General features: G+C 38.7%; 1 protein-coding gene across 4 annotated transcripts in view; it reads left to right on the top strand.

Annotated features, from left to right (window-relative positions):
• The window catches only part of LOC117295654 (fibroblast growth factor receptor 3-like), a 32,678-nt gene extending 14,565 nt beyond the window's left edge, over positions 1-18,113 (top strand). For 2 of the 4 annotated variants that reach the window (XM_033778363.1, XM_033778362.1), the window contains 17 exons: positions 397-510; positions 1,434-1,529; positions 2,366-2,469; positions 3,424-3,480; positions 3,986-4,055; positions 4,584-4,628; positions 4,906-5,120; positions 6,629-6,691; positions 7,713-7,803; positions 8,458-8,706; positions 11,326-11,526; positions 12,444-12,625; positions 14,329-14,412; positions 15,273-15,487; positions 16,083-16,220; positions 16,760-17,075; positions 17,977-18,113. In XM_033778363.1, the coding sequence (XP_033634254.1) occupies positions 432-510; positions 1,434-1,529; positions 2,366-2,469; positions 3,424-3,480; positions 3,986-4,055; positions 4,584-4,628; positions 4,906-5,120; positions 6,629-6,691; positions 7,713-7,803; positions 8,458-8,706; positions 11,326-11,526; positions 12,444-12,625; positions 14,329-14,412; positions 15,273-15,487; positions 16,083-16,220; positions 16,760-17,075; positions 17,977-18,012 (2,241 nt within the window). In that variant the 5' untranslated portion in view covers positions 397-431 and the 3' untranslated portion in view covers positions 18,013-18,113. Of the gene's footprint in view, positions 1-396; positions 511-1,433; positions 1,530-2,365; positions 2,470-3,423; positions 3,481-3,985; positions 4,056-4,583; positions 4,629-4,905; positions 5,121-6,628; positions 6,692-7,712; positions 7,804-8,457; positions 8,707-11,325; positions 11,527-12,443; positions 12,626-14,328; positions 14,413-15,272; positions 15,488-16,082; positions 16,221-16,759; positions 17,088-17,976 lie in introns of all 4 variants that reach the window. The other 2 variants (XM_033778364.1, XM_033778365.1) reach the window with 2 other exon arrangements.
• Positions 18,114-26,475: the final 8,362 nt, after the last annotated feature.

The raw sequence follows: 26,475 nt of genomic DNA, 5'->3' as shown, positions 1-26,475 counted from the left end.
ATAGATAGAGAAAAAAAACGTCTTCAAGTGGACGTCTTCCACTGGCACGCCATCGTATCGCTATACTTTGGACTCATTAACCGCCCCCCCCCCCCACATTTTGTTATGATTTATTTGTTTGCTAAAAGATCTGTGCATGAAATGTGTATGATTTAAAATCCAACTCTTAAACCTCTGGAAGACAGCAGTTTAATACGAGTTGGGGAGGCAGTTTTTGTTCACTACTACGAAAATTGCCACCGTTTTAGTGCTTTCCAAAAGGGAAATTTGTTTTGAGGATGCAGTTCTGCAGTGCAGGGGAAAAACATGCGTTGGGGTGGGGGTAACTTTGTTCACATCCTTTGAAATAAATTGTCTCCGTTTCTTAATAAAATAAACTGTCTTTGCTTCTTTCAGGACTTGCGTTGGCTAGAGGTTAAAGATCAGTGATCATGAAGTTACTTCTCATAACGGTTCTGCTTTTGCTTCTCAAGAAGTCAATTGGGATAGATTACTGCTACAACGCACTACGTAAAGTATATCCTTGATTTGAAAATAGTTGCCTAAATGACTCACGGGTCAGAATTGGGCCGGTGTGACAGGAGATTCTGCCCCGCAAATTCTATCCCGTCATACGGCGAACTGTGTACAAACGTATTTCGATAGCGCCCTCTTTTGGACCATTCTCCTTCAGCTCATGTTAATATGAGGACAGATTTCCATAGGACACCAGTTCAGCCGTTGATCAGCCGTTGATTTCACCAAGCTCTTCCTAACTTAGGATTAATCTAAGGACTCAGGACGAGTTCAGTTCCGTATTCGAAAACTTAAGGACGTATTGAACCCATCCAAAGTAAGGACGGGTTACTCGTCCTATTGAACTCGAGATCGGCTGCTGACCCAGTTTCTGTGTCAGCGTGACTTGGAATCTGTTACCCATGAAGGGGGTCAGACTGACGCAGAATCTGAGCTGAGGTCCCATTTTGAAACCAGTTTCCCGGGGTCATAGGTCAGGCCCCCAAGACCCGGGATTTTAGTCAGATCTGAGCAGAGAATTTGTAGAGTTTTAATAATATCTCTGGTTATTACTTCATTATGAACGCATACTGGTTACTTTACTTTCCATAATTTCATCATTATTCGCCCAGTACAGTCTCTTTCCTAAAATAATTTATATTGATATCAAGTACGATCTTTTAAGATCTTACTGGACTACTTAAAAGTAGTCAAATTATAAAGTGTTCTACAAACAATACGTCCGGCCCATTATTTAGGATTATTGTTTGTAACAGTTGTTAATTTTGCTGTTTATACCAATAACGTCTCAGACTCAATCTTTATTGAAAACGACCTTTTATTTAGCTGTGTTTCTTAGAAAATACATTTAATAAGTTGATATTTTACCAGCCTGATGAACTTCTTTCATGACCTTTTTATAATTTCCCTTTTTTCAGCCGAAATGGAATATCGTGTCATGTTTCACACACATCAAGTCAACGAGAGCTGGTGGGCGCTTAGCGGTAATCTAACGTGGAATTTTCACACGTCAGGTAACAAGAATGAACAACAGATAAATTGGATGCGAGGCGTTGCATTGTGAGATGATATCAGGAAATATTACGTTAGAAGTCCCCTCGACACTTTGTCCCATTGGACACTTTCGGTAAACAGTATTGTCCAAAGGCCCACACTTTCATGTATCACAACTTAATATAAAATAACAAACCTGTGAAAATTTAGGCTCAATCAGTCATCGGAGTCAGGAGAAAAGAACGGGAAAACCCACCCTTGCTTTCCGCACGTTACGCCGTGTCATGACGTGTGTTTAAAATAAATCCGTAAATCTCGAAATCGAGAATTGATCATTGTTTTAATGTTTTCTCAAAAATTAAAGCATTTCATGGAATAATATTTCAAGAGAAGTGGGTCACCATTACCTTCTGTAAACCCTATAAGTAATTTTTTTTCTCCTCTGAAAGTGTATAATGGCTTTAAGTGAAGTAGTCCCGACCAATATCCAATCTTCCACACCGTTCGTTAAAAAGCAAAAAGCAAGACAGTTCTTTGCAGAACTGAGATTTCTCCCGAATTCCAAAAGAATATCTCTGTGGTAGTACAATACAAAGCAAGACAAGTTCTGAAAAGAACGAAACCTAGTAGTCCCACCCACACAGCCGGTGTTACATCGATTCAAAGCAAAACATGAAGATAACGCTCACTGAGTGATAAATTAGGGTTTTTTTCCCATCAGAGTGATATTTCAGACGGAAACATTTCAATAGATGTTCCCTACTATCATCATCATAAGACCGTGTAAGTTTTATGTAAATCTGTGATCTTAGACGAGTTTTTTTTCTTCTAACCAATTCTGTAATGTTTCTTTAAGGAATTGACGGGTATACAGTGAGGTTATTCAGAAGGGAGAATGTAGATATACAGCCAGAAGCTCTTCCTATTACCAAATGCTCTTTGTCTGGACTGCACACCACGGTATTTATATCGAAATTTATATTTATTTCTCGGTTTGACAAAATAGTACAATAATGCACATTAATTATGTATAAACATTAAAAATACAGCAATGAACAGTTGAAATGCAGAGGAAGGAAAAAGAAACAGCTGGAGCCAGAATAATTTCTAACAGAAACACAGTCCCTGTCTAGAAGCTCTCCTCTCAATCTCAGCTTAAAGAAAAACAACAATAAATTGAACTAAAAGTATACATATAAATATAGAAACAACACTGTTATTATCACAATAACAAAACAAAAACTTGTTGTTCTATCACTTGTGCAACATTCAATCGCATGATGTGTTTTGTTTTGAATAGAGCTCCGGTGTAGTATTCTCCTTGCAATGCCAACAAGGGGGTGTTAAAGTTGCCATCATGATTTACCTCTTACCTATCCCGTCGTCTTCTGACTGTGGGGGCACCCCTTGGATGAAGACCTGTCAGTCAGTTTCCTCCATCCTTTTCGAGCCTCAGACTTTCTCAAGGAGCCATTCAGCGTCAGGCCCGTCCACTCCATGATGTTGTCCTCCCACCTTTTTTCTCTGCCTGCCTCTCTTTCTTCCTCCTGGTACAGTGTCTTGCAGGATCGTCTTAGCAAGTCCTGATGATCTTTAAATACCACCTTGAGTGTTATCACATTCATGTCGAATCCAAATTTACACCATAGTTTTGAAATAGCACTTATTTTGTTACCAACACAACTACATTGGTGTTATTTTAACACTATATAATATAACGATATACTTTTTATTCTCTTTTATCTATAAAATTGACAACATATTGTTACAATTGCAGCGTACTAAACATGGAACGGGAAATTTGTTTTGCCAATTCATCTATACGTTTAAGAAAAAGGTTAAGAAATAATTTTAATAACATACTCTTAGTTCACAAATAATGTGTTCACCTTTTGACGTCTTTTCTTTTTACAGTTGAGACCATTTTATGACTTCGAAAGTCTTCAGTATGGATACAAATACGTGTTTGGAGTAAGTTGGACCTTGAGACAACAATATCGTATGGAACGAGGATTTGAGCAAAAACTTATAAACCTTTGCCAAAGCTCTTTGTCATAAAAGAACTTGCTAAACTAACACAATCCGCCATTTTGTTGAATCATTTTGTTGACTCCATGCAATTTTGAGGCAGAAAATCTTGTGTGGAATATTATTCACTTTTAAAACATCTTCCAACCTCATTCATTTCAGAACGATGCTTTTTTATAGCCAAAAGCTCCCAAATCTCTTTAAAATGCTATATAGCGATGTGCCGTTAGCGATATATCGCGTCCCGTTATCGTATTAAATTTGTTTTGCACGTTTATTTTAGTTTAGTTTTCAACATATTTGGTTGGGTTATGTTAAAAACAAAGCTCCTACAGTGTGCTGACCCCAAAGCTAAGAGAAAAACTGTTTGGTATTACCATCTTAGAAAAGGTGCTTATTATTCAGTGGAATACATAATTACTTGGGCTAATCAAATTACTCTGTTTAGATTTCGACCTTCAATCGGACAACTAACAAGCGACTCACGAGTGAGAAAATGAAAGAATTCACGACGCCTGGTAAGTTCTTCTTTCTCTTGTTTTGTAAGGTGGTGTTGCTATAATAATTATATTCATTTATTTCCCTCGAGGACCTTCATACTTTTAGAAAGCTTGAATTTTCTGATTTTTAAATTTGACGTAACTTAACACTACAGGTTGCCAGTTGTTATAGTTTACTGACGCAGTGTCTTTTGAATACAAATGTTCCAGTATTAATTGTTTCGCCTTAATTATTTACTGTCACTGCTGTTGTTTTGTTGGAGCATTTTTTAAGATATTTCTTTCTAAGTCACCAAAGGGACAAAATGCCTTGGATTTGGCATAGGAAATTTGCAGGAAAGATTTTACTTCGTGAAATAACACGGTTCTACATTTTTGACAACGTAACATGGCGAGTCGAGTTAGTTCAAGAAGTAAAATAATAAAAACAATCGATGCTTATTTGTGTGGATCGTTATACTCGACTTTGAAAGCATCTAAACTGACCTAAAGTCAACTAGTCTTTAATGTGGAATTCATCTCTCTTTTATGAATATTTTGTTTCAGACTGTTATCTCGAAACTGGTGACGAAGAATTCTGCAGAACACAAAGTAAATGCGTAACGTTCTCTATAACATTTATTATTCAAACATCGGAGGTCATAGAGTAAAATACCGCGACCTTTTCATTGTCAACATTAATTCGATCAATATAAAGTTTCATGATTGTTTGTTTTGTTGATGTTGTGGGTTGTTTTGGGTGTTTTAGTCTTATTATTTTTTGCAGGGATTGGTGAATGTCTATTTAAATGTTTCTCGTAATTTTTTTATTTTCATCCTCTTCTTTTTTCACTTTGAACTTTGAACTTTGAACTTTTATTTTGATCAGGTTTCGGCATTACAGGCGTTCCGGTAGACTTTCACCTCGACTGTGCAGTGACGGTAGATGGCAGTGAGAATCAGTCAATGACGTATTCAGTGGTCTTGTCCTGGACTCCACCTGTACAAGTTCGTTGGGGTGTCATCGGCTATGACCTCAAATACGGCTTTGCGCATTTGGACCCGACTACCTTTAAGTCGTTGGAACGAACAGTGGCTGATAATGTAGGTGTAAAAGAAAGATTTAATTGATTATTTAAAGGCACTGGACACTACTCAAAGTATAAGTATAAAAACGTTCTTGATAAAAAACAAAACAATGGAGAGCTGTTATGGTAGTGTAAAACATTGTGAGAAACGGCTCCCTCTGAAGGAGCGTATAGTTTTTGAGAAAGAGGTAACTTCTCACTCAATTATTAAAAGACTTCAGGCGTGAAACTTTTTGTATCATCTGAAATCGCACAAATGTGTGCAACAATGGTGCCTTTTATCTACATTATATCCTCTTGCAACTTCGATCTCCAATTGAGTCCAAAGTTTTACAGGTTTGTTATTTTATGCATATGTTGAGATACACCATGTTAGATTACTGGTTTTTGACATTTAACAAAGGTGTCCAGTGCCTTTAAGATTCTAAGATGTGCTAAGTATAGATACAGTGAATAAAGCTACTTCAGCAATTGATATGTTGTACCGATTATAGCCGTTAGCTGTATACAAAGCTGCCAAGTCAAACAAGGCCCACAAGTTAGTAGCAAATGACATTTTCAATGTCAAAAATACTTTGTGTCAAGAAGAATTAACTTCAATAGAGTTTGTATTAATCTCGATTTTCTGAAATCTAAAATTCAGTCTGCTGCTTTTCCCATGAATTAATTAAATTGTTATTTGGCGGTTCGAATGTCATGGGCTCACTGCAATGCATTATTCGCAGATAGCGTGAAGACCCCCAATGAATCCGCTCATAAAGTGAATTACATCGGGGCAAAAAACATCCACACTCCACAGTGAGCTGACAAGATAACAAGGTCACAATATTATTCATAAATCAATTCTGGCGGTATTCGACAGATTCATTATTAAAACGAAACTGAGCTGAGATGTAACAGAATTAATTAAGAGGAGAAAACCTGGCATAAATGCAGTGAGAGAAACCCCTCCTCGCACGTCTCGCTCTAGAAAAATAACCAGGGTACTCTTGCTATGATTGAAGACAAAAAATGAAATACCAAAGGGTAGAACTTCATTTGAAGGTTTCATGTGTTTAGATATTCAGAAGTGGGAGTATATTTTAAAGTGTCTGTAGCCCCCTCAACAACTCTCTTGCAACTTCGATGTGCAACTGAGTCATCATTTTCACCGATTTGTTATTTTATGTATTACGATGGGACACACTACGGAGTGCGAATACTGGTCTTTGACAATTACCGAAGGTGTCCAGCCGTCGATTTCACCAAACTCTTTCCAACTTAGGATTATTCTTAGGAATTGGGACTAGTTAAGTTCCGTATCCTTATATACGTTTGGTCACATTAAACCCATCCTAAGTTCCTAACTCGAGACACGATTCATCCTATAACTTTAGGCGAAATCGTCTGCAGTGCGTTTAAAAATATCATTAGCATATTTTGCTTAATGTTCGGTAGATGAATTACCCCAAAGCACTTCATTTGTGTTTAACTTTATCGACCTTTTGTTCATTCCTTCTCTTCTCTACCTCGTTCCCCCTTTAGGAAACAGTGGTTTATACAACACAGATATATGATTTGCAGACGAATAACAATTACACCGCGTTGGTAAGTGTATTAACGAAAGTGTTACAAATATTAAACATACTTAAGCCCTGTTCATACTTCCTTCGAATCCGAAGCAAATTTGTACGTCAAAGTTCTATTTTCGACCGTTCCGCAGGTTAATGAGCAAGACATTTTTTTCAGAACTGTCAATTCCCACGACTTACAAATATCTGCTCAGCGGTAGTAGAAAATAAAGCACTCTCTATATGCAAAGGAGTGACAAAGCACTCTTTGAAGAGCCATATGAGGGACAACTCTTTTTCGAGTTTTATATTGAATATTGCATCTTTTTGAGTGATCTTTCACTCTGTCCTGGAGTGAAACCCCTCTAAAAGAGTGAACTAACCACCACTCTTGTTAAAGAGCCATACGAGGGCAACTCGAAATGTAAACAGTATACAATTGTTGCACGCTGTGACGGGGTCCATGGCGTTTTGTACACCCGAGGGGGAAATGGAACCCGAGGCGAAGCCGAGGGTGCCATTTTCCGTCGAGGGTGTACAAAACCCATGGACCCCAGTCACAACGTGCAACAATTGTTTTGTTATACCTTTGTATAATTGTTATTCCTCTTCTCGGAGTTCTGTTGTCATCTTCAAACATAATTACGGCGGACTATTCATTGTTTAATAAGCAGACGAACGAGAAACAACTTCCTCGAACCCGCGGTTGTTTCGTACACAGCGCGAAATCAACCAACGCTGGGAACGATCAAGGTGATGTACACCCGGTGTACATCACTTTTCATGTTACCCGGCGCGTCGCGAGCCATGTAACATGCGTTTTTGTTGCGCGTCACATGATTGGTTCTCGACCAATCAAACTTCACAATTTGCACAGAGGTATAACAATGGTGTTTTTCAATCTTCTACAAGCAAGAGCAGACAGTTTCTCAAACTAACACACAATACACCCACCAAGATACACACATGGTGCTCCGCAAACCAATTGATACCTCACTATGCAATGCCTCAAATCCCAAATATTGACAACCGGATTCATGTTTCATTTTATTTTTTAGCTGAAAGCATTTACTGATGGAGGAACCCACAGTGCATTCACGTCATTAAACTTCAGCACATCCAGCGAGGTTACAAACTTTACCCTCCCGAGTAAGTTTATATTTTGTTCGTTGTAACTGGACAATTAGACACAGTGTCTTACCACATTAAAGACAGTGGACACTATTGGTAACTACTCAAAATAATGATTAGCATCAAACCTTACTTGGTAACGAGTAATGGAGGGCTGTTGGTAGTATAAAACCTTGTTACAAACGGCTCCCTCTGAAGTGATGTAGTTTTCGAGAATGAAGTAATTTTCCACGAATTTGATTTCGAGACCTCAATAATTGAGAGTTTGAGGTCTCGAAATAAAACATCTGAAAGCACACAACTTTGTGTTACAAGGGTGTTTTTTTCTTTCATTATTATCTCGCAACTTTGACGACCAAAATTAAAATAGATGTTAAATTTGTATCGGGGATAAAGAATATTAATTTTGGTTTTTACCCACACACCGATGTGTGTCAGCACTGTATACTCAACACTTTTTTTTCACAGGACTCGGGAAAGTGCCGAGTATACAGTAGTGCTGACACACATCGGTGTATGGGTAAAAACCAAAATTAAGACCAAAAATAAGCTCAAATTTTAAAAGGTTTGTTATTTTATGCATATGTTGAGATACACCAAGTGAGAAGACTCGTCTTCGACAATTACCAATAGTGTCCACTGTCTTTAATCACGCATGCCATCATTTCGCAGATCCCAAATGTGTGAAGTTGCTACCACCGCCCTATGACATGACAACCGACCGGACGCCGCGAATGAAACCAACATCTAAGACGGCTGCATTTGTCATCGGGTTGCTCCTTCCAGCAGCTACCGTTTTCATTGTCGTTCTGGTCGTATACTACATCAAGAAACGAAGGGGATTGGCCGACTCGAAGGAGGCCATATTCGTCCGGTATCCGGGGAACAGCAGTTGCAGAAAAAGCTCATATTTAAGTAAAGGTTTGTTTGTTCTTTTGGCCGTTTGTCTTGTCCTTTTGCAGTTGGTGGCGTTTTCTTTATTTGTATCCTGTTTTTGGTGGGTTTGGGGTTTTTGTGATAACTTTTTGTCTTCCTGTTCTCTTTTTCTATTTTCTTTCCTGGTTGGAGGGAAAGTGCTCCTGTATATGGAGCCATTCATTTGGGTATTTGGGACGAGGACAACAAAGCTCATTTTGTAGTATTTAACAAATGTAACAAGTAGAATAATTCACATCCGGGTACTTGTAATTTATTGATACTCACCTTTTCAAATTCACCGGTTAGCGCGCCCTCATCGACGTCAGAGGGTCACTCTTTCCTTTGACGTCGAAGACATAACATCATTTCTATTTCTCCGTCTTTAAACACAGGTAATTACCATTCTATCTCCCATTTATTCTCCCCTAGATTTCACGTTAATTCCTCATGTATAAATTACTTGTTGAGTTTAGATTGCTGTTCTCATATGATCAAGCTAACAAAACTTCACAACACGCAAAAGCCAAACAGAAACGAATCTACGACAAGAAAACCCAAGAAGCACCACTCCGAGCAGGTGATCGAGTCCTCGTACAGGTTAAACACTTCGAAGGAACACACAAATTAGCAGACAGATGGGAACCAAACCCCTACACTGTAGTCACAAAACATTAAAACATCCCCGTCTACAAGGTACGCTCACTAGGTGATGGAAAGGAGAGAACCGTACACAGAAATCTCCTAACCCCGTGTATGTTCTCTTCCCCATGTCTCCGTCAGACAACTCTCCTTCAGATAAATCTCCGTCAGATAACTCTCCTTCAGATAAATCTCCGTCAGACAACTCCCCTTCAGATGAATCTCCTTCAGACAACTCTCCTTCAGATAAATCTCCGTCAGACAACTCTCCTTCAGATAAATCTCCGTCAGAAACGTCTCCTTCAACATACACGTACGAAGAGAAACTGGAGAGAGGGAGGCAGTTGTTGGCAGCATGGAAGAGTCACCAGATGACTAGAACAAAGTAGACAATTTGCCAGAAATTGTAACCTGTATATTTCCCCCGAGTACTTAACAAGTTTTGTGTGTATTTCTAATTTCAGCCATAGTTCACCAGATAGTCATTTTTTACCCGTTAGTTTACATCAGATGACTATTGGTAATGATGGTATAGATTGATTTTGCATTGTTTTATGTTCACCAAGGACAAAGGTAACAGTGATGCTCTCTAAAAGTAAATGAGGATTTGTAGAGTAAGAAACAATTTGCCTACTTTTCCCCCATTTGATGTGTATAAATATCAAATAAATGTATTTGCAAGCTTTAGTAGAGTTACTAGACTATTGCGAGTGTATAAATTGTTGTCACTGCATAATTAATTTGTAAGTCACTATGTCGAGGACGACATTTTTTAAAGAACGGGAGGATGTGACAAGTAGAATAATTCACATCCGGGTACTTGGAATTTATTCATACTCACCTTTTCAAATACACCGGTTAGCGCGCCCTCATCGGCCGCAAGACGTCAGAGGGTCACTCTTTCCTTTGACGTCGAAGACATAACATCAATTATATTTCTCCGTCTTTAAACACAGGTAATTACTATTCTATTTCCCATTTATTCTCCCCTAGATTTCACATTAATTCCTCTTGTATAAATTACTTGTTGAGTTTAGTTTACTTTATGATATGTTTCTTTTTGACAAGAGAACGGTTTTCTATAGTTAATTTACTTAGTTTTGAGTCGGGAAAGGAAACTCCCGTTATAGATATATTTATTTTTGATTTGAATTCTCTCAAGTCTCCTCTCTTAGATTTTGTTTCTAGTTTTGCATTACTAGATTTCTAAAGTAATGCCGTACTTGTTTTATGAATTAATGTTGTAAATATTGCTGATTTTGCGGAGTTATCCTCTAATTGTATATACCAAGATTGGCACAATACCAAAATGGCGGACGCCATTAAACTTTTGGCGGGAACTTTAATTAGATCATTTAGTTTGGTTTTTATTATGCTTTTCTGTTTGCCATCCATTTCCAATCTTTGGCAAATCGTTTATTATAGATAGTTCACGGATTATTTAATTGATGGGTTTATTCTAAAATACTTAATTTCTAGGCTGTATTTGTGACTCTGTATTTGTTTATTTAACTACAATTACACTATTTCCTTTGACGTCGAAGATATAACATCATTTATAATTCTCCGTCTTTAAACACAGATGTCAATAAAAGTATGCAGTTACAACAGAAGTAAACAGTGAAAATTGTGTCCCGCAGGGTCCTTTATTAAAGCCGGTCACACAAACATTGAGAAATTTTCTCCAGTAATGTCGGGTTTTTGTTTACGTCGTGTGAAAAGGTCAAAATAGATTTTATTCTTTTGATTTGTTTTGTTTGGTTTTAAATAGATTGTTGATATGCTATTTGTCTCATAAACGTGCATTGTTATCATTGTAAACTGTTTGCTATAATTGTTGGTTTACTACCGATGTTTTTGACTCATTTAAACATTGTAAAGCGTTCAGTGACTGGTTCATTGATGGGCGCAGTATTATTAATATTATAATTAATATAATTATTAATATTTAATACTCTTGATTTATCCACTATATCACCCTAGATCCGTCTGATGAGCCATTAGACGATTTCACTGAGCCAGACGCGGATTTCCAGTGGAAGGAAATAGATCGCTCCCTGCTGAAGATCAATGAGAAACTCGGCAACGGGCAGTTTGGTATCGTTTATCAAGGGACTCTATCTCCGAAGGATTGCCAGCTGAAGAAGTTTGCTCCAAAACAAGTTGCAGTTAAGAGCCTTAAATGTAAGTCAACATTTTGGTCAGATGGGCACTCTCACCTCTCTGTTGAATTTGGTTATGTCGTTTGAGAAAACTTGCTAGCTTCAGCGTCGCGCTGATCTAGCCGTAGCTGTAGCCGAATTTGCCGTTTCGGGCTAGCTATTAAGTACCTTCTTTGATTCAATGAATTGTGTTGATATTCAATCAAAACGGCGTTGTTGGTGAGCTTTTTATTGGCCCAAAACTCCTCTTTGGAATTTACATACCAATTAATTTCTTCTTGATGTCCGTTGACGACTATTTTAATTTCGCATCAAAAATAACATAGAATCTATGGAGAAGTATTCTTAGTCAGTCGAGTAATTTAATTACGAAATGTAAAAGTTGGGTTGACTGATGCATAGTGTATAATCTGATTGACTTGATAACTTTTAAATGTGTTATGCCTTATTATTATTATTATTATTAATTATTATTATTATTATTATTATTATTATTATTATTGTTGTTGTTGTTGTTGTTGTTGCTGTCGCTGTCGCTGTCGCTGTCGCTGTCGCTGTCGCTGTCGCTGTCCCTGTCCCTGTCCCTGTCCCTGTCCCTGTCGCTGTCGCTGTCGCTGTCGCTGTCGCTGTCGCTGTCGCTGTTGCTGTTGTTGTTTAACCTCAACAAATTCAAGTATGCCTGCATCAAAAAGCACAGCAAAAGTGAAACGATAACACAACGAACCAATCAAGCCTCTTCAATATTCTTCTATTCACCATCATATTTATCTTTTTTTAATTTCAAAGTATATGTTTTTATGTTTATTGCTATTTCTTCTTTGTTCCTGTTTTAATTGTAGACCATGAGTAATTCAGCTTTTGGCTGTGATTCCTGTTTTTTTATTTTACCATTTTGAAATGAAATGAAATAAAATAACCTCCTTGTTTTGGTATCCACAGTAAACGCTACACGTGCGATGAAAGAGGACTTTCTGGATGAAATCAAGCTTATTATAGACATCGGAACCCACCCTAATATCTTATGTGTCCTTGGCTGCTGTACGGTGGACGAGCCGTTCTACCTCATCACAGAGTTCATGAAGTATGGCGATCTCCTACATTTCCTATGGAAATGCAGAGACGTAAGTTTTGTATAAACCTAAACCGAAGTTCTTTTGCATACTGTTTGTATAAAAAGGGAAATCCAGTTTCCTCACTTGTTGTATCCCAATATTTGTATGAAGTAACAAACCTGTGTAAATGTTGGCTCAATTTTCCCTCGAAGTTGAATAACCAAAGGAAATCACCCTTGTTGCACAAAGGGCTTTAGGTCTGAAGTATTTTATCAGACTTAAATATTTGAGTGAGAAATTTCCTCTTTCCAAAAAACTACGTTTCTTCAGATGGAGATTTTAGAAACGGGTCCGTCTGAAGTAGCCTGAAGTCCTTTTTAGGCATCTGAACGCACACAAATTTGTGCAAATTTGTTCAAGAATGGTGCTTCCCTTTCATTATTCTCTTGCAACTTCGATGACCAATTCGGGATAAAATTTCACATGTTAGGTTTCACCAAGTGACAATACTACTATCTGACAATTACCGAATAAGTCCAGTGATCCAGCCTGCAGCCATCAGAACTTGAGTATTTAGAGAACACTGCTGGTACTGTTCAAAGAATACCGATGACCATGTCCAAACTGATCGCAGCAATTTCAGACTGGCTTCTTACAAGGGAATGTGAACAATCAATTAATTCTTCCTAACTTTTGAGTACAGCATAAGTGCTCTGTCTCTCAGTGAATCTCCAAATTCTCCCAGGCTTGCCTAAAATAGTTACAATCAATTGCCTTTTAATTTAGTTGTTGTTTTGTATTCCTTCTGTTGTGTTGTCACATTGTACATTTTCCCATGGTATGCCTTTTGTGAGAAAAGCTTTTCGGAAGGAAACAGTTGTCTGTCTGACAACTGCATTTCACGGAGGATTATATATGGTTGCATTCTGTCAAAGATCATTTTACATAACTTAGTTTAAGTCGAGCTTTCTGGAAAGTCATTTTGTCCATGCACTATACCGCATATGTAAACCAGTAAATTTTAAGAAGTAAGGGGCCATTCAAAATTTTCAATGTTTTATAATTTCGATTTCTTTTCGAATTAGTGGTTGGGTGAGTCAAAAGCCTTTTTTTTCAAAAAGTTATAAATCGAAATCCACTTTTCATAAAAAAAAAAATAAAAAAATAAAATCTGCACAGTTTGGTATTTAGCCTATTTTTTTTTCTTTCCCGGAGCAAGTTTTTTTACGGCAAGAATTCCTCTAATTTCGGAGTAAAACAAAAAGTTTGTTAGGGGGTTGAAACGGATAGCTGACCTCTGAACTTGGCACCGATCTTCACGAGTTTTGGTAACAACAAAAAACACGATGAAAGTTTTAGCCCGTGGCTAAAATAACTGGGCCTGCGGTCCGCTGCATAACAAATCAATGTTTTTATAATCGAAATTAGGGGTGGTCGGATGGGTCCTAAATAAGCATCACAGTTAGATAAAGTAATTGTTTACATTCGTATAATACTTTTGTATGAGTCCGAGGGTTTAAATAATTACAAAATTCACCCTGCTGACAATATTTTTATAAAAAAGGGACATAAACATAAATCCCAGCAATACATGTTCATAGAGTGTTAGGCTTACTATTGTTTATTTGAACTTTATTAAACATAATCATAGATATCGACGTAGTGAAACAAAGCTGGCTTTTATTAATAATCAATCACTCAATCACTTAAACATTGGCTGAAAATACATTTTTGAAGCTGATGTCAATAATAACTCCATTTTTTGTTTTTAGGAGAAGTACCAAGCCGAAGACAGCACCCACTGCCTGACGGAGACCGGTCAGCTGCAGATAGCTCGGCAGATTGCTCGTGGTATGGTGAGTACTAGTTAAGTGGCTTTGAAAATACTGCCCATTGCTCGTACTTACTGAGGCTTGACAACACCAGCCATGTTAGTACTCTTGTTCTGACTGGAAATGTTATATAGGCTGGGTCTTAATTAGCATATAAAGCTACGGCTACGGCTAGACCAAATATTATAGAGCCCCAAAGGCACAAGATGCGGAATCGGCTGAAATGTGAAATCCAACTGGACGCCATTTCGGCAAGTAACTATTTTAATACAACAGTACATCAGGTAAGGGCCCAATTTCATAGAGCTGCTAAGCACAACAATTTGCTGAGCATGACATTTTTGCTTTGATAATCCTCTCACCAAATTTCCACATGATTTTCAGGGTAAGCAAACAACAGCTCAGTACAAGTAACAAGCAATATGCAACAAATGGAAAATTTCATTGGTAATCCCTTTTTATTAAGGAAGAAATTTCATGCGAAGCAACATTTTTTGCTCAGCAGCTCTAAGAAATTGGGCCCTGATCAGTTTAGACAATGACCATTCCTATCAATTGGAAACAAAACATTAACTTGCTGAAATGGCGCTCATGCGTATTTCAAGTTTCAACAATAGATATTAAAAGCTTCAGTTCGGCATCTTGCGCCTTCGGCGCACTATAATCTTTGGGCTGGACTTCCGCGACATCGTGTGTTGAAATGAAACTTCAAACCGTCGTCTTGTTATTCAGAAATTGTCTCTGGAAGTCATGTTTTCGTTTCAAACAGAGGAAAAGTGTCCATTGGATAACTTAATAATATATTATGCAATTTCCCGTGAAAACAAATGTCTAATATACCTACTCGAAGTTACATTCTGTTATTCTACTTTTTCCGGATATAGGAATACCTTTCCAATACTCGATATTACCACGGTGACCTAGCAGCCAGGAATATTCTCATTGGTGAAGGTCTAGTGGTCAAGATATCCGACTTCGGCATGGCGGCTGATATCTACCAGAGGGGGTATCAACGGCTCGGTCAGGACAAAAAGAGACCTTTAAAATGGGTCAGTTTGGAAACCAACATCAAAGGCACATGCTCCATCAAAAGCGATGTGTGAGTATTGAGTTAAGGGGGTTGAAGTTAGGACTAAGTTGTCCCTGTTTTTAGTGTGTGTTTCAATGTGTTACTGTAGGCGAACATTTGAATTTACCCTTTTGGGATCTAACAAAAAGGTTGGTTGAATTAAGTTTAATCGAATTGAATTAAATTGAAGTTGCTCCTTTTTTTTTAATCGGTCCACCGGGGAATCTGTGCTCCATAAGAGGAAATAACATGGGCTGGATGAGGAGGATTCAAAAGAGGGCGCTATCGGAAGAATATTGCATACACAGTTCGCCGTGTGGGGGGGGGGGGGCAGAATCCTCTGCGACACGCAAAGTTACTGCACAGTTTGGCCGTACATTGCGCTGTTCCGTTCGGAAAAAGGTGAACAAACGACTTGGTCGATCTAGTCCCTGAAGTTAAAAAATGAATACAATATTATTTGGAACTACTAGAAGATATATTGGTTAAGCGAAACGCACTCAACCTCTGGTGTGATACCTTAAGGGGATACCAGGGCAACAGAACTTCAACCACAAAACTGTGCCAAAAAATGTCCTCCTGAAAAACTTATTCCGATATTATATTTGTTTCGCTTTTCCACCAGGTGGTCGTTTGGCATCGTATTGTACGAGATTTATACCCTTGGCGGCGTGCCATACCCTGGTTTGGATGGTTTTGAAGTCGTCCGTAAGCTGGAAGACGGGTATCGAATGGAGCAGCCTGACGAATGCCCAGACGGAATGTAAGTATTTGTTAGCTTTCTAGGCCTGTGCAGTATGAAGTCTGTATTGTTGCAAGAGAGTAGTTTGGGAGAAATAAGCAACAACAGAGGGCGCACTATACACCACTGAATACAATGGGTGCGTTCGGTTAGCTTCCCTGGGTCGACCCCGGTGTGTGGCGGGGTTTTTTGTCCAGGACAAACGTGGGTAATTATCTGTACACGTTCGTCCTGGGAAAAAAACACATCACACAACGGGGATGACCCAGGGAAGCTAAACGAACGCACCCAATGATTCTAACATAGGGTGCGTTCGTTTAGCTCCCCTGGGTCGACCCCGGTGTGTGACGTGGTTTTTTTGCAGGACAAACGTGTGCAGATAATTACCCACGTTCGTCCTAGAAATAACGCCACACACCGGGGTTGACCCAGGGAAGCTAAACGAACGCACCCTAATATTTTTATCTTGGCGCCCTCTTACAAAATAAAACGATTAATGACCATCGCTATGAAAACAAGATACTTATATAAAAACATGTTACTTATGTGTTTTCTTGAAGATACCCCGTCATGCTGGAATGCTGGCACGAGAAGCCTGATCTTCGGCCCACCTTCACTGATCTCTTCAACAAACTAGACAACATGCTGGGCGAGATGAGTTCGGATTACTTCAATGAGCTTGACTTCGACCCCGACCCCGACAACGTCTCCCACACTACGGATACCACTACGACCTACGCTTACGAGAACCAAAACTTGGATACCAGACCTCTACCGTGCAGCGCTGGGGACGAGGATGCTCCGTATGATTCACTACAGATTCATGGATGGAAACAAGTGCCTCGTGTGACGGTGGAGTGTGTAGATAGCGGTCAGGTAACACGATGAGTACGTATAGCAAGTTAAACAATAAGCATAGTTTTGATCGAAGTTGTTGCATTCCATTGAAGTGTTGGTGACCTTTTTTTTCCTAGAAAAATCTGTCCTCAAGAGACTCTGTCGCTAGACTGTACCCAAAGACAGGTCCCTGCCGCTAGATCCAGTGATTCCATTGGATACAATAATATGATAAACGTGCAGTGACATAGTTGCCCAGAATTTGACTGCGTATCTCTATGTGAAATGACTGAGGTCAAAGGTGAATCTGCACGCCGGTTTTTGGAAGCAGATCTCTGACGTTATTCTAGACTTGTGGACAAGTCGTTAAATCGGCCCACGCGCTGAGATAGTGCTCTCGCGAGGAGTCGAAATCGGGGAGCCATCAGTTCGCGCGAGAGCAGTGATCTCGCGCCAGCACTATCTCAGCGCGTGGGGCCGATTTAACGAAGAATGACGTCAGACGGTGAGGCTACTCTGTCCCCTATTGAGGGAAATTAACAAGGGCTGGAGGTAGAGGGCGCTATCCGAAAAGAATTGTACACTGTGCTGGTGTGTACCGGTGTGGCAGATTATTGTCCCTGGTAGATTCTGTGTCACCTCAAACGGCGAACTGTATCCAGCCCTTTTTTTAATCCTCCTCGCCCAGCCTATGTTAATTTTCGTATGTTAATTATAAGGGGGACAGAATCTGTTTATGCTTCTTCCTTTGACGCCAGTGAGGGCTCTGATTTGGTCTGTGATATTTGTATTGGGGTCTATTAAATCATGGTTTCCTAAACACATGCAAGTATTGTCAATTTCTAACACTCATGCTAGCCAGCTTTTACGGAATCCAGCAATAAGTAATGTATTATAAGCCAAAAACATAACACTTGTGAATTACTTCATCTCTTTGCAGATTGGCTCATTGGCATCAAAGGACTATGTGGAGTAGCAGTTAGACTGTCAGTTCGGATTGGTGCTCCTTTCATGTATATATTGGGCTACCATTTGAGGTATCCTTCTTTTAAAGTACTTCAAGTGCACTTCTTTGTTGTATCGGAATGATACGATTCTTTACATCGAGAGAATGTCAACATGCTGCTAGACGGTTTACTTAGGAAGTTATTTGAGCTACCGTGGTTTGAGGAATACATTTAATGAGCACCAATCATTTACTGTGCTAGTCACAGACGGAGTTGGGTGTCAAAACCTTCATGGGTGATATTGAGCCGTAAGGCGGGTGAGCCACTGGACGGATGATCTTGATGAACAAACTGTTGATGGCCGAGCCGAATCAACTAAACTGTCCATGTTTTAAATTTTGTAAAGATCGTGTAGTAAGCTTTTCCACAGAACTTGCTTCGCAGTTCCTTATATTGAGACATGTAGTGCGTTCTACTCAACCAGCCAGGCTCCTAGTGGACGATACCTTTGCCTGCATCATTACGGACTGTGAAGGGGGAAAACCCTGCTGCAGCCCCAGGAGTAGGTGGCAACTTGTCCCTGGTGGGAGTTGATTTGAGTCGCTAGCCCAAATCAGTTAAATGTAGCTTTCACCGTGGGGTGGCCGTCCCCCTTGTGATGTTCGAAGATTTCTCACACATAAAGTATTTAAAATGCCAACGAAAGCTAACACTTAACTGGCTATATTCATTTGTCCAGTATAATACGATGTTATAATGTTCTACTTACTTAAGTCGATCCATATGTTATGTGTACATAATCTGAAAGTGTATTGGAATGGTGATTTTAAAAGCTGTCAAAGTGGTAAACTATTTCATGGGAGATACAGAAGGATCTTCTTCTTTTTATATTGAAAACTACATAAATGCATGTATTAAGTGCAACTCTATCAGTTCACGTATTAACTTTGTAAAAGTGGAAACTTAAATGGGGCCTTTTAAATGCACACAGCTTGTACAGATCATAACACGTTTGACTGTGTGAACCCCGCCGCATGCAGTAGCCGTACCAAGGACGCGCTTGACCTAAACATCTGACGTCACACTTCGAGGCTCGTGACTAACGCCAGAGAGTGCCTACTAGGGTAGGGAAATCCCCGCCCATCTTCACCTTTAACCTAGATCCAAATCCAGACGACCGCCAAGTGCAACTTCTCCTTGGACCAATAAAAACACAGATATCAATAAGCTTACGTCACTGCACGTTTATCCAATGAAATGATTGTAGCCACTGAAATCACTGGTTCTGAGAAGCAAGTAACTGTCTTTTTCCTTGCGTATAAACAGGGGACCAGTCTAGAACGCGCACAGCCGGCCGGGACACGGACTCCTTCACATTTATTTGAAGGACCGTCACTGCATTCAACCAATGCCGTGACAGCACGTCCTTGTTTGATTGAATCTCTGATTGAGAGAAACTGAATAGCAGACTTGAACAAACCTTCATCACTCGATGCATTGCCTTGTTTTATACACAGTGACTAAGAGCAGGACAGTTCTTTTCAGAACTAAACATTCTCCCGAATTGTGAAAATTACTTAGCGGTAGTAAAATAATAATCGTTGATTGCTATATAGCGCGCATAATCCGTCACTCAGTGACGCCCAAGGCGCTTTGACATGCATTCTCATGAAAGGTAAGTGGGACTAGATTTGAAGTATGAGACCTACTCGTTTGACATAGCACCATGTAATGGTCTACAAGGTTCTGTGGCGCACTATGCTACCTCTCAAACCAGGAACACCGGGGCTAACCCCGCCTCTTTCCTAAGTGCACTGGGTTATTTTAAGCGCGTTACGCAACACACGGGACCTACGGCTTTACGTCCCATCCGAATGGCAAAGCAATGACTGTTTTGCTTAAGGGTGTCGCGACTTGGACTCAAACCCACACTCTGCTGATCGGAAGCACAGTTCGGTGCTCTTAACCGCTTGACCATGACACTTCAACGATAATAGCAAGACAAGTTCTCAAAGAACAAAATCTACACAGCAAAGTACGTAGATATTATATAATATGGTGTTTCGCAAACTGAAAATTGATACCTCACCATGCAATGCCTCAAAGACCACGTCTGTCACTTGGTTTGCACTTGATGTTACGGTATTACTCGAACAGGGAATTGTAAAGTTTAGGTCAATAAGAGCAAAAATTTTGCCGAAGAATGTTAGGTAAATTTTTATAAATAAATAAGACGTATTTTTGCTGCATTCCTTACAACTTGAATATACGTTTGTTAACATTTTTAGAGTTGCAGCTGTGTACATTTATATGTATGAATATTTTGTGTTGAAACTGTTGCTTAGCTTATCCTACTGCATAACGGTATTACTCATGAATATATTGATATAACGTTACAGGGTATTCGCACATACATAAAGCATTTGTGTAACTCTATAGAAACTGCCTCAAACTTTTCATGGAAAATGTGATTAACCTTCTTGTAAATCTTATAATTCTCATGTTCTCTTCCGTAGGCATATACTATGTATTTTCTTCATACAAGTATGGAATCTCTACGTGGTTAAAAATTCCGGCATCCTTTGTATAATATTTATGAAGCACTGTGCTTGACGAAGATATTCAACAATTGTAAAACTAATGTCAAACTTGTTACCACCATAGACATGTTACATGTATTCAATTATCCCCGATGCAAATTTAACATATCTTATTTTTGTTACACGTCATTTTCCATTTTTGCTCAGGTTGGTTTAAGTTTTGTATCTAAAAAACGAGTGAGACTTCAGTTCTTTGATGATGTTATAAAGTAAAGGAATAACATTTAAAAACTTAGGCGGTATGCGAATTGGCGGTACGGCTACGACTGTTGCAAAGGGTTTTGCAAAGGACGTCCCATTACTTCATTGCATGATGAGGCAGCGATCAAGGCGAAGCCGCCTGTTCACACACGGCCTTATTTGATTAAGTTTGTAACTACTAAGTTTGTTAAGTTTGTAATGATCAATTAATGTAACCTTTGGTGTGGTTTATTTCAGTGACGAGATGAAACAATTTTACACCACTTGGATTGAAAGAGAGATTTGTATACGCAATAGCGATAGTTTAATTCCTTCTTAAAGCTATTATAAAATAAAACAACAAAACACCTGTCGTTCGTATTTTTGCGAACGTATTAAGATATTGCAACACCAATTTAATGTAGGTCTCGCAGGCGATATTGTAATAACTTTAGCCCCTTTCTCACGAAAACAAATTTATCAAGGGTCCCTTGCTGATTTGTAGAATGGTTGTAAAATTTGTGAAGGTCTTGACTTAGAAAATATACTAACGGAAAGCTAACAATGAGAGCAAAATTCACATGTTGAATTTTTCCTGTACATTTGTAACATAAGTATCAAATCAATGCATTTTCGGTATTCATAAAGTCTGTGTGTTATCGTCTGTGCATATAATATTATTATCATTCTTAAACATATTCTTAAACATGTTTCTAAAATAATTGCAAATTATACATGTAGCTTTTTATATCGAGTCACAGTGATAATTAAATACTAAAAACCTTAATCGATTCGAGTGCATTAATTGCATGGCTCCCTGTGATATTGTACTGTCGAAATGTACACGAAAAACGTTTCAATCAGTTTATGCAACTGATCTAAACATTGAGTCGATAACCACCGATTCTTTTTAGAACCAACACTACTCAAAAGAGATATCCACATGGTGTTACCACAAACTCTATTATTCTTCCACCATGCTCAGTTTCAAATCCTACCTAAAAAAAAATGTAACGGTATTCTCGTAAAAGACGCAAACCAAAAATTGTTTGATGAGGTGGAAGCGGGTATCTCCAGGAACCAAAGTATGACCCTAGCTAAAACCGACGGCCCCGCACCTAATGACCTCGCAGACGCCCCACCCTAATCCATCTTCCTCGTCCATAGCAACGACTGACTTGTGGATGGCATCATTTTCAAGAAACTGCCTCAAGCTTTTCATGAAAATGTGAATAATCTTGTAATTCTCATGTTCACTTCCGTAGGCCTACAATTATTTACTTTCTTTATCCAAGTCTGTAATCTCTACGTGGTTTTAAATGTCAGTATCATTCGTCTTATATTTATGAAGCACTGTGATTTTGGAAAGAAAGTTAACAATCGTAAAACTAAATGTCAAAATGTTATCACTATAGTGACATTTCACTCCGTTCGACACCCTTGTGAAGTATAAGGCATGAAACTTCGGTTCTCTGGATGAAGTATGACCCTACCTATAGCCGGAGGCCCCCCCCCCCCTAATGACCTCTCAGAAGCTCCACCCTCATCCATCTTCTTCTTCCATAGCAACACTTGACTTGTGGATGAAATCTTTTTAATTCATAAACGGAAGGTCACTATAGGCCATTATCTTCGTATGATTTGTACTGAGTGTTTCGATCTATTAAGAGCCACATACGGGCGAATGATTTTGACCTATTTAGAGCAAACACACATTAGCACTGTAGCGAAGTAATGAGGTTTCAATGCCATTGGAAACATCACATACATATCTGTCTGGGACTAGACCGAGTTAAAATATGGCATCTCATTTAACTCAAAGAACATTGTTCTTATGACACTAGCATAAAATACAAAATGGGGACTGTTTACAATAACGTAATTTTGCAGCTGATGTATATACTATTTAAATTGACCCTACTCCTGGAGGTTCTTCCACATACTTTACCTTGAAAAAAAATTGAAAATGCTGTTACCATGCAGGGTAATACATTTGTTCATTACTAAGAAGTAACTTCGGGTTTTGTTGAGAATATTGAAGTTGAAGACCTGTACCATCGTGCTCACTTGTTTTGATTGCTGCAAAAAAAGGGGGATGCAAAACAGGGCAATCTAAAAATTGACACTAAAGGTTGGTTGCAACGGATGTGTTTGCTAACAATTTGAGGATAACCTAAATGTACCCTAACGTTGACGTTGATAATGTATATCTGAAATTTACATCATTTTCATTTGTTTGCTACGAGTTTTGAATGTGAGGAAAATGCTTTACATTTTCGTTTCTTTTTTTTTTTCCTTTTTTTTTTTTTTTTTTTTTTTGCACTTAGTTTGAATACACAAAGGGATCTATCATCAAGAAAACTGGGAGCAAATACTCCATTGAAGGTCGAGATGGCTTGATAGATTAAACTCTTGAACAACCCGTGGGTAGAGTGGATAATTGTTCTAATGGATTGCGTGAAACCGCTGAACATCCAAAAATAAAAAACCCAAGGTAAATGTTATTACAAACTCTTAAGGACATCAACAACGGACGATATCCAGTTGATTAGACTCGACTTGGCTGTCTCTGTAGCCAGTAATCTACTCCTGCTGCTAAGGTCTATGGACAATCACATAATGTCGTATGATGTAGTAGACTTGTGGAAAAGTCGTTAATGGTCTGCCGCGGTGAGATAGTCGAGTTGTGACGGTGGTCCCGCGATAGCACTGCTCTCGAGCGAACTGCTGGTTGCCGACGTTAAATGGGACCGCAGTCGTGAGAGCAGTAGTCTCGCGGGGCCAGCAGTCTCGCGAGAATACCGCGGGAATCGTGGGGAGATTCGGCATCAAGCAGGAACACTGTCACCGCGACAGACATTTAACGACTTGTTCACAAGTCTAATGATGTAGCCATATCAAGGTGCACCGCCAGTACGTGCAGCACTCATCTGTCGTTTATCCAAAGCCTATTATTGAATGAAGCCCATGATCTAAATGTACCTTCAACCTCGTACCTATGCTTAACTCAACTGAGGGACCTGTGCCCAGCTTTGCGGAGCTGCATAATCAGACAAAGATGCCTTAGGTCGCCACATCTTGAAGCATTGCAGGTATTATTGGGGCCATAAATACCTTTTAGGTAGACAATGATTGGGGCTACATTTACATTGGCTTATGCTAGCTTGAGATAATTCATTCACAAGGTCTCCCTTTATGTTTAATAAGAGCAACATATAGGAGAGCAACCACATTAAGAATAGGTGCATTTAATTATATGCTCATTGCCATACACAAACCAATGAAAAAGACAATCATAAAGCGACTGAGACTCTCCGGGAAACATATATCTCTTTAGTCTTTCTTGAGTGGGAAAGATATTTGCCGGGAGTCAGAGTCAAACAGCTAGACAATCGACAAACAAACAGAATATATTATTTACGGACTACTGGATCCATAGTGCAACCAGTGGAGGAATATTCCGAACCGTCAGCTTAAGTCTTACCAGAGATCAAGACAAAAGTTCCTTTCCATCATGTTTCAGGAAGGACTGTAATTGTACCCCAGAAAGGCAATCAATGGAGCCGTTTTATCCGCTACGGTATACAGACATTGGGTTAACTTGATACATAGTATACAAGACGTGACTGGCTTCTTGTAAACCATCCCGTCGATATCTTGGAATGAAGTATTAAAGGGGTATTTCTTCTCTTCTTAAAGACACTGGACACTATTAGTAATTGTCAAAGACCAGTCTTCTCACTTGCTGTATCTCATCGTATGCATGAAATAACAAACCTGTGACAATTTGAGCTCAATCGGTCATCGAAATTGCGATATAATAATAACAGAAATAAATACCCTTATCACACGAAGTTGTGTGCTTTCAGATGCTTGATTTTGAGACCTCAATTTCTAAATCTGAGGTCTCGAAATCAATGTCGTGGAAAATTACTTCTTTCTCGAAAACCAAACTTACATTACTTCAGAGGGAGCCGTTTCTCACAATGTTTTATACTAACAACGGCTCTCCATTACTTTTTACCAAGTAATTGCTTGTGATTTTCGTGAGTTTGGCTTTTCTGTTGGGGCGTATCAGTCTGTGCGATTTAAATTTAAATTTCGTAAAATTATCCCATACATAACTATAAGTTGGAAGGACAAAATTGAATTGAAATACAAATAAATGTGTTTGAAGACAATAGCAGAAGCTAATGGACATAATAAGAGAGAAAAACTTCCCAAAATCTGATTTGATTTTAGAGGACACATTCTCCATTTGTTTATCAGGCTGCGGGTAATTAGCCATACTCCATTAAAGCGCAATCAATACTTTCTGATATGTATGATCGAAGCGCCAGGAATATGGGACAGTCGATTAGAGACAAAACCAGTGGATCATAGGTCTGAACCGTAACCAAGGAGGGAGCACTCAGAGTAATTTCAAACTGTCTCAAGTTACCCAGGAGAAGAAATTGTTGAGTAGGGGGTGAGGTTATTCAAAATGTATCATAACGAAAATACTGCGTACATAATTATAGTTTCGCTATGAGCATTTGTCATGCGTGGGGCAGCATGCTTCCGAGCAACAGTAATTTGGTTTACTTTTGTTACCCCTGACCCGCATGATTTGTCTTTGTTTTTTATCCCCTCTGGTTGTCGTTCCCATTTGGTTCTGTTTTCCTCCTGCATGCTCCGCCCTCAGCCGCCCTCTTATTGTGTTTGTTTTTTATTTTTCAAATAATTTATTTAAGTTAATTTAATTTAACCTTCCTTATTCCTTTATTTAATTCTGTATTTATTTTCCTTACTTCTTGCTTTTTTATAATTGTTTTTTTTTTCCCCGTTAATGTTCTGTCTTGTGCTATTGTAACTTGTTTGTTGTACCTGTATTGGTCAAATAAATAATAATAAAAATAATAATAATTTTTCCACGATAGTCTGCGTGATAAAGTAATTATGAATTAACTGAATTTTCTCAAATATGAAATATTTTTAAAATGGTCCGTTGTTGTTATTGGTTTTCAGCCACCTGACACTATTGGTAATTGTTAAAGGCCACTCTTCTCACTTGGTGTATCTCAACATATGATTAAAATAACAAACCTGTGAACATTTGAGCTCAATCGGTCGTCGAAGTTGCGAGATATTATTGAAAGAAAAAAGACCCTTGTCGCACCATGGTCACACGAAGTTGTGTGCTTTCAGATGCTTGATTTCAAGACCTCAAATTCTTAATCTGAAGTCTTGAAATCAAATACGTAGAAAATTACTTCTTTCTCGAAAACTACGTCACTTCAGAGGGAGCTGTTTCTCACAATTTTGTGTATCAACCCCCATTACTCGTAATCAAGGTTTCATGATAATAATTGTTTTGAGTAATTACCAATAGTGTTCACTGCCATTAAAGATTTAAACGAAAACATATTTTTCTAGAGCAACAATACAATCAAAGCATAGTAAAGAAGTTTACACTCTGGGTTTAAAGATGCTATGTCAGTTTTTTGGCCGATTTGACCCACAAATTTTGATTTAAAATTCAATAGGTATTTTGATGGGGGTCGAGAAAGTTACAAGCTTTCATTTGAGCCATTGCTCGAAAAAGTCCGCCAATTATTAGTAGCAGTGAAATAAAATGCTCAAAATTACTTTTTGTCGGGATCCCGACAATATATCACGTGACTAATTCTTATGTGTTTTAATGTTTGGGGCCAAAAATCTGATATAGCATCT

This window comes from Asterias rubens, chromosome 10 (genome assembly GCF_902459465.1).
Source record: "Asterias rubens chromosome 10, eAstRub1.3, whole genome shotgun sequence".
In the NCBI taxonomy this organism is placed as follows: domain Eukaryota; kingdom Metazoa; phylum Echinodermata; class Asteroidea; order Forcipulatida; family Asteriidae; genus Asterias; species Asterias rubens.
This window is presented reverse-complemented; position numbering and strand designations above follow the sequence as displayed.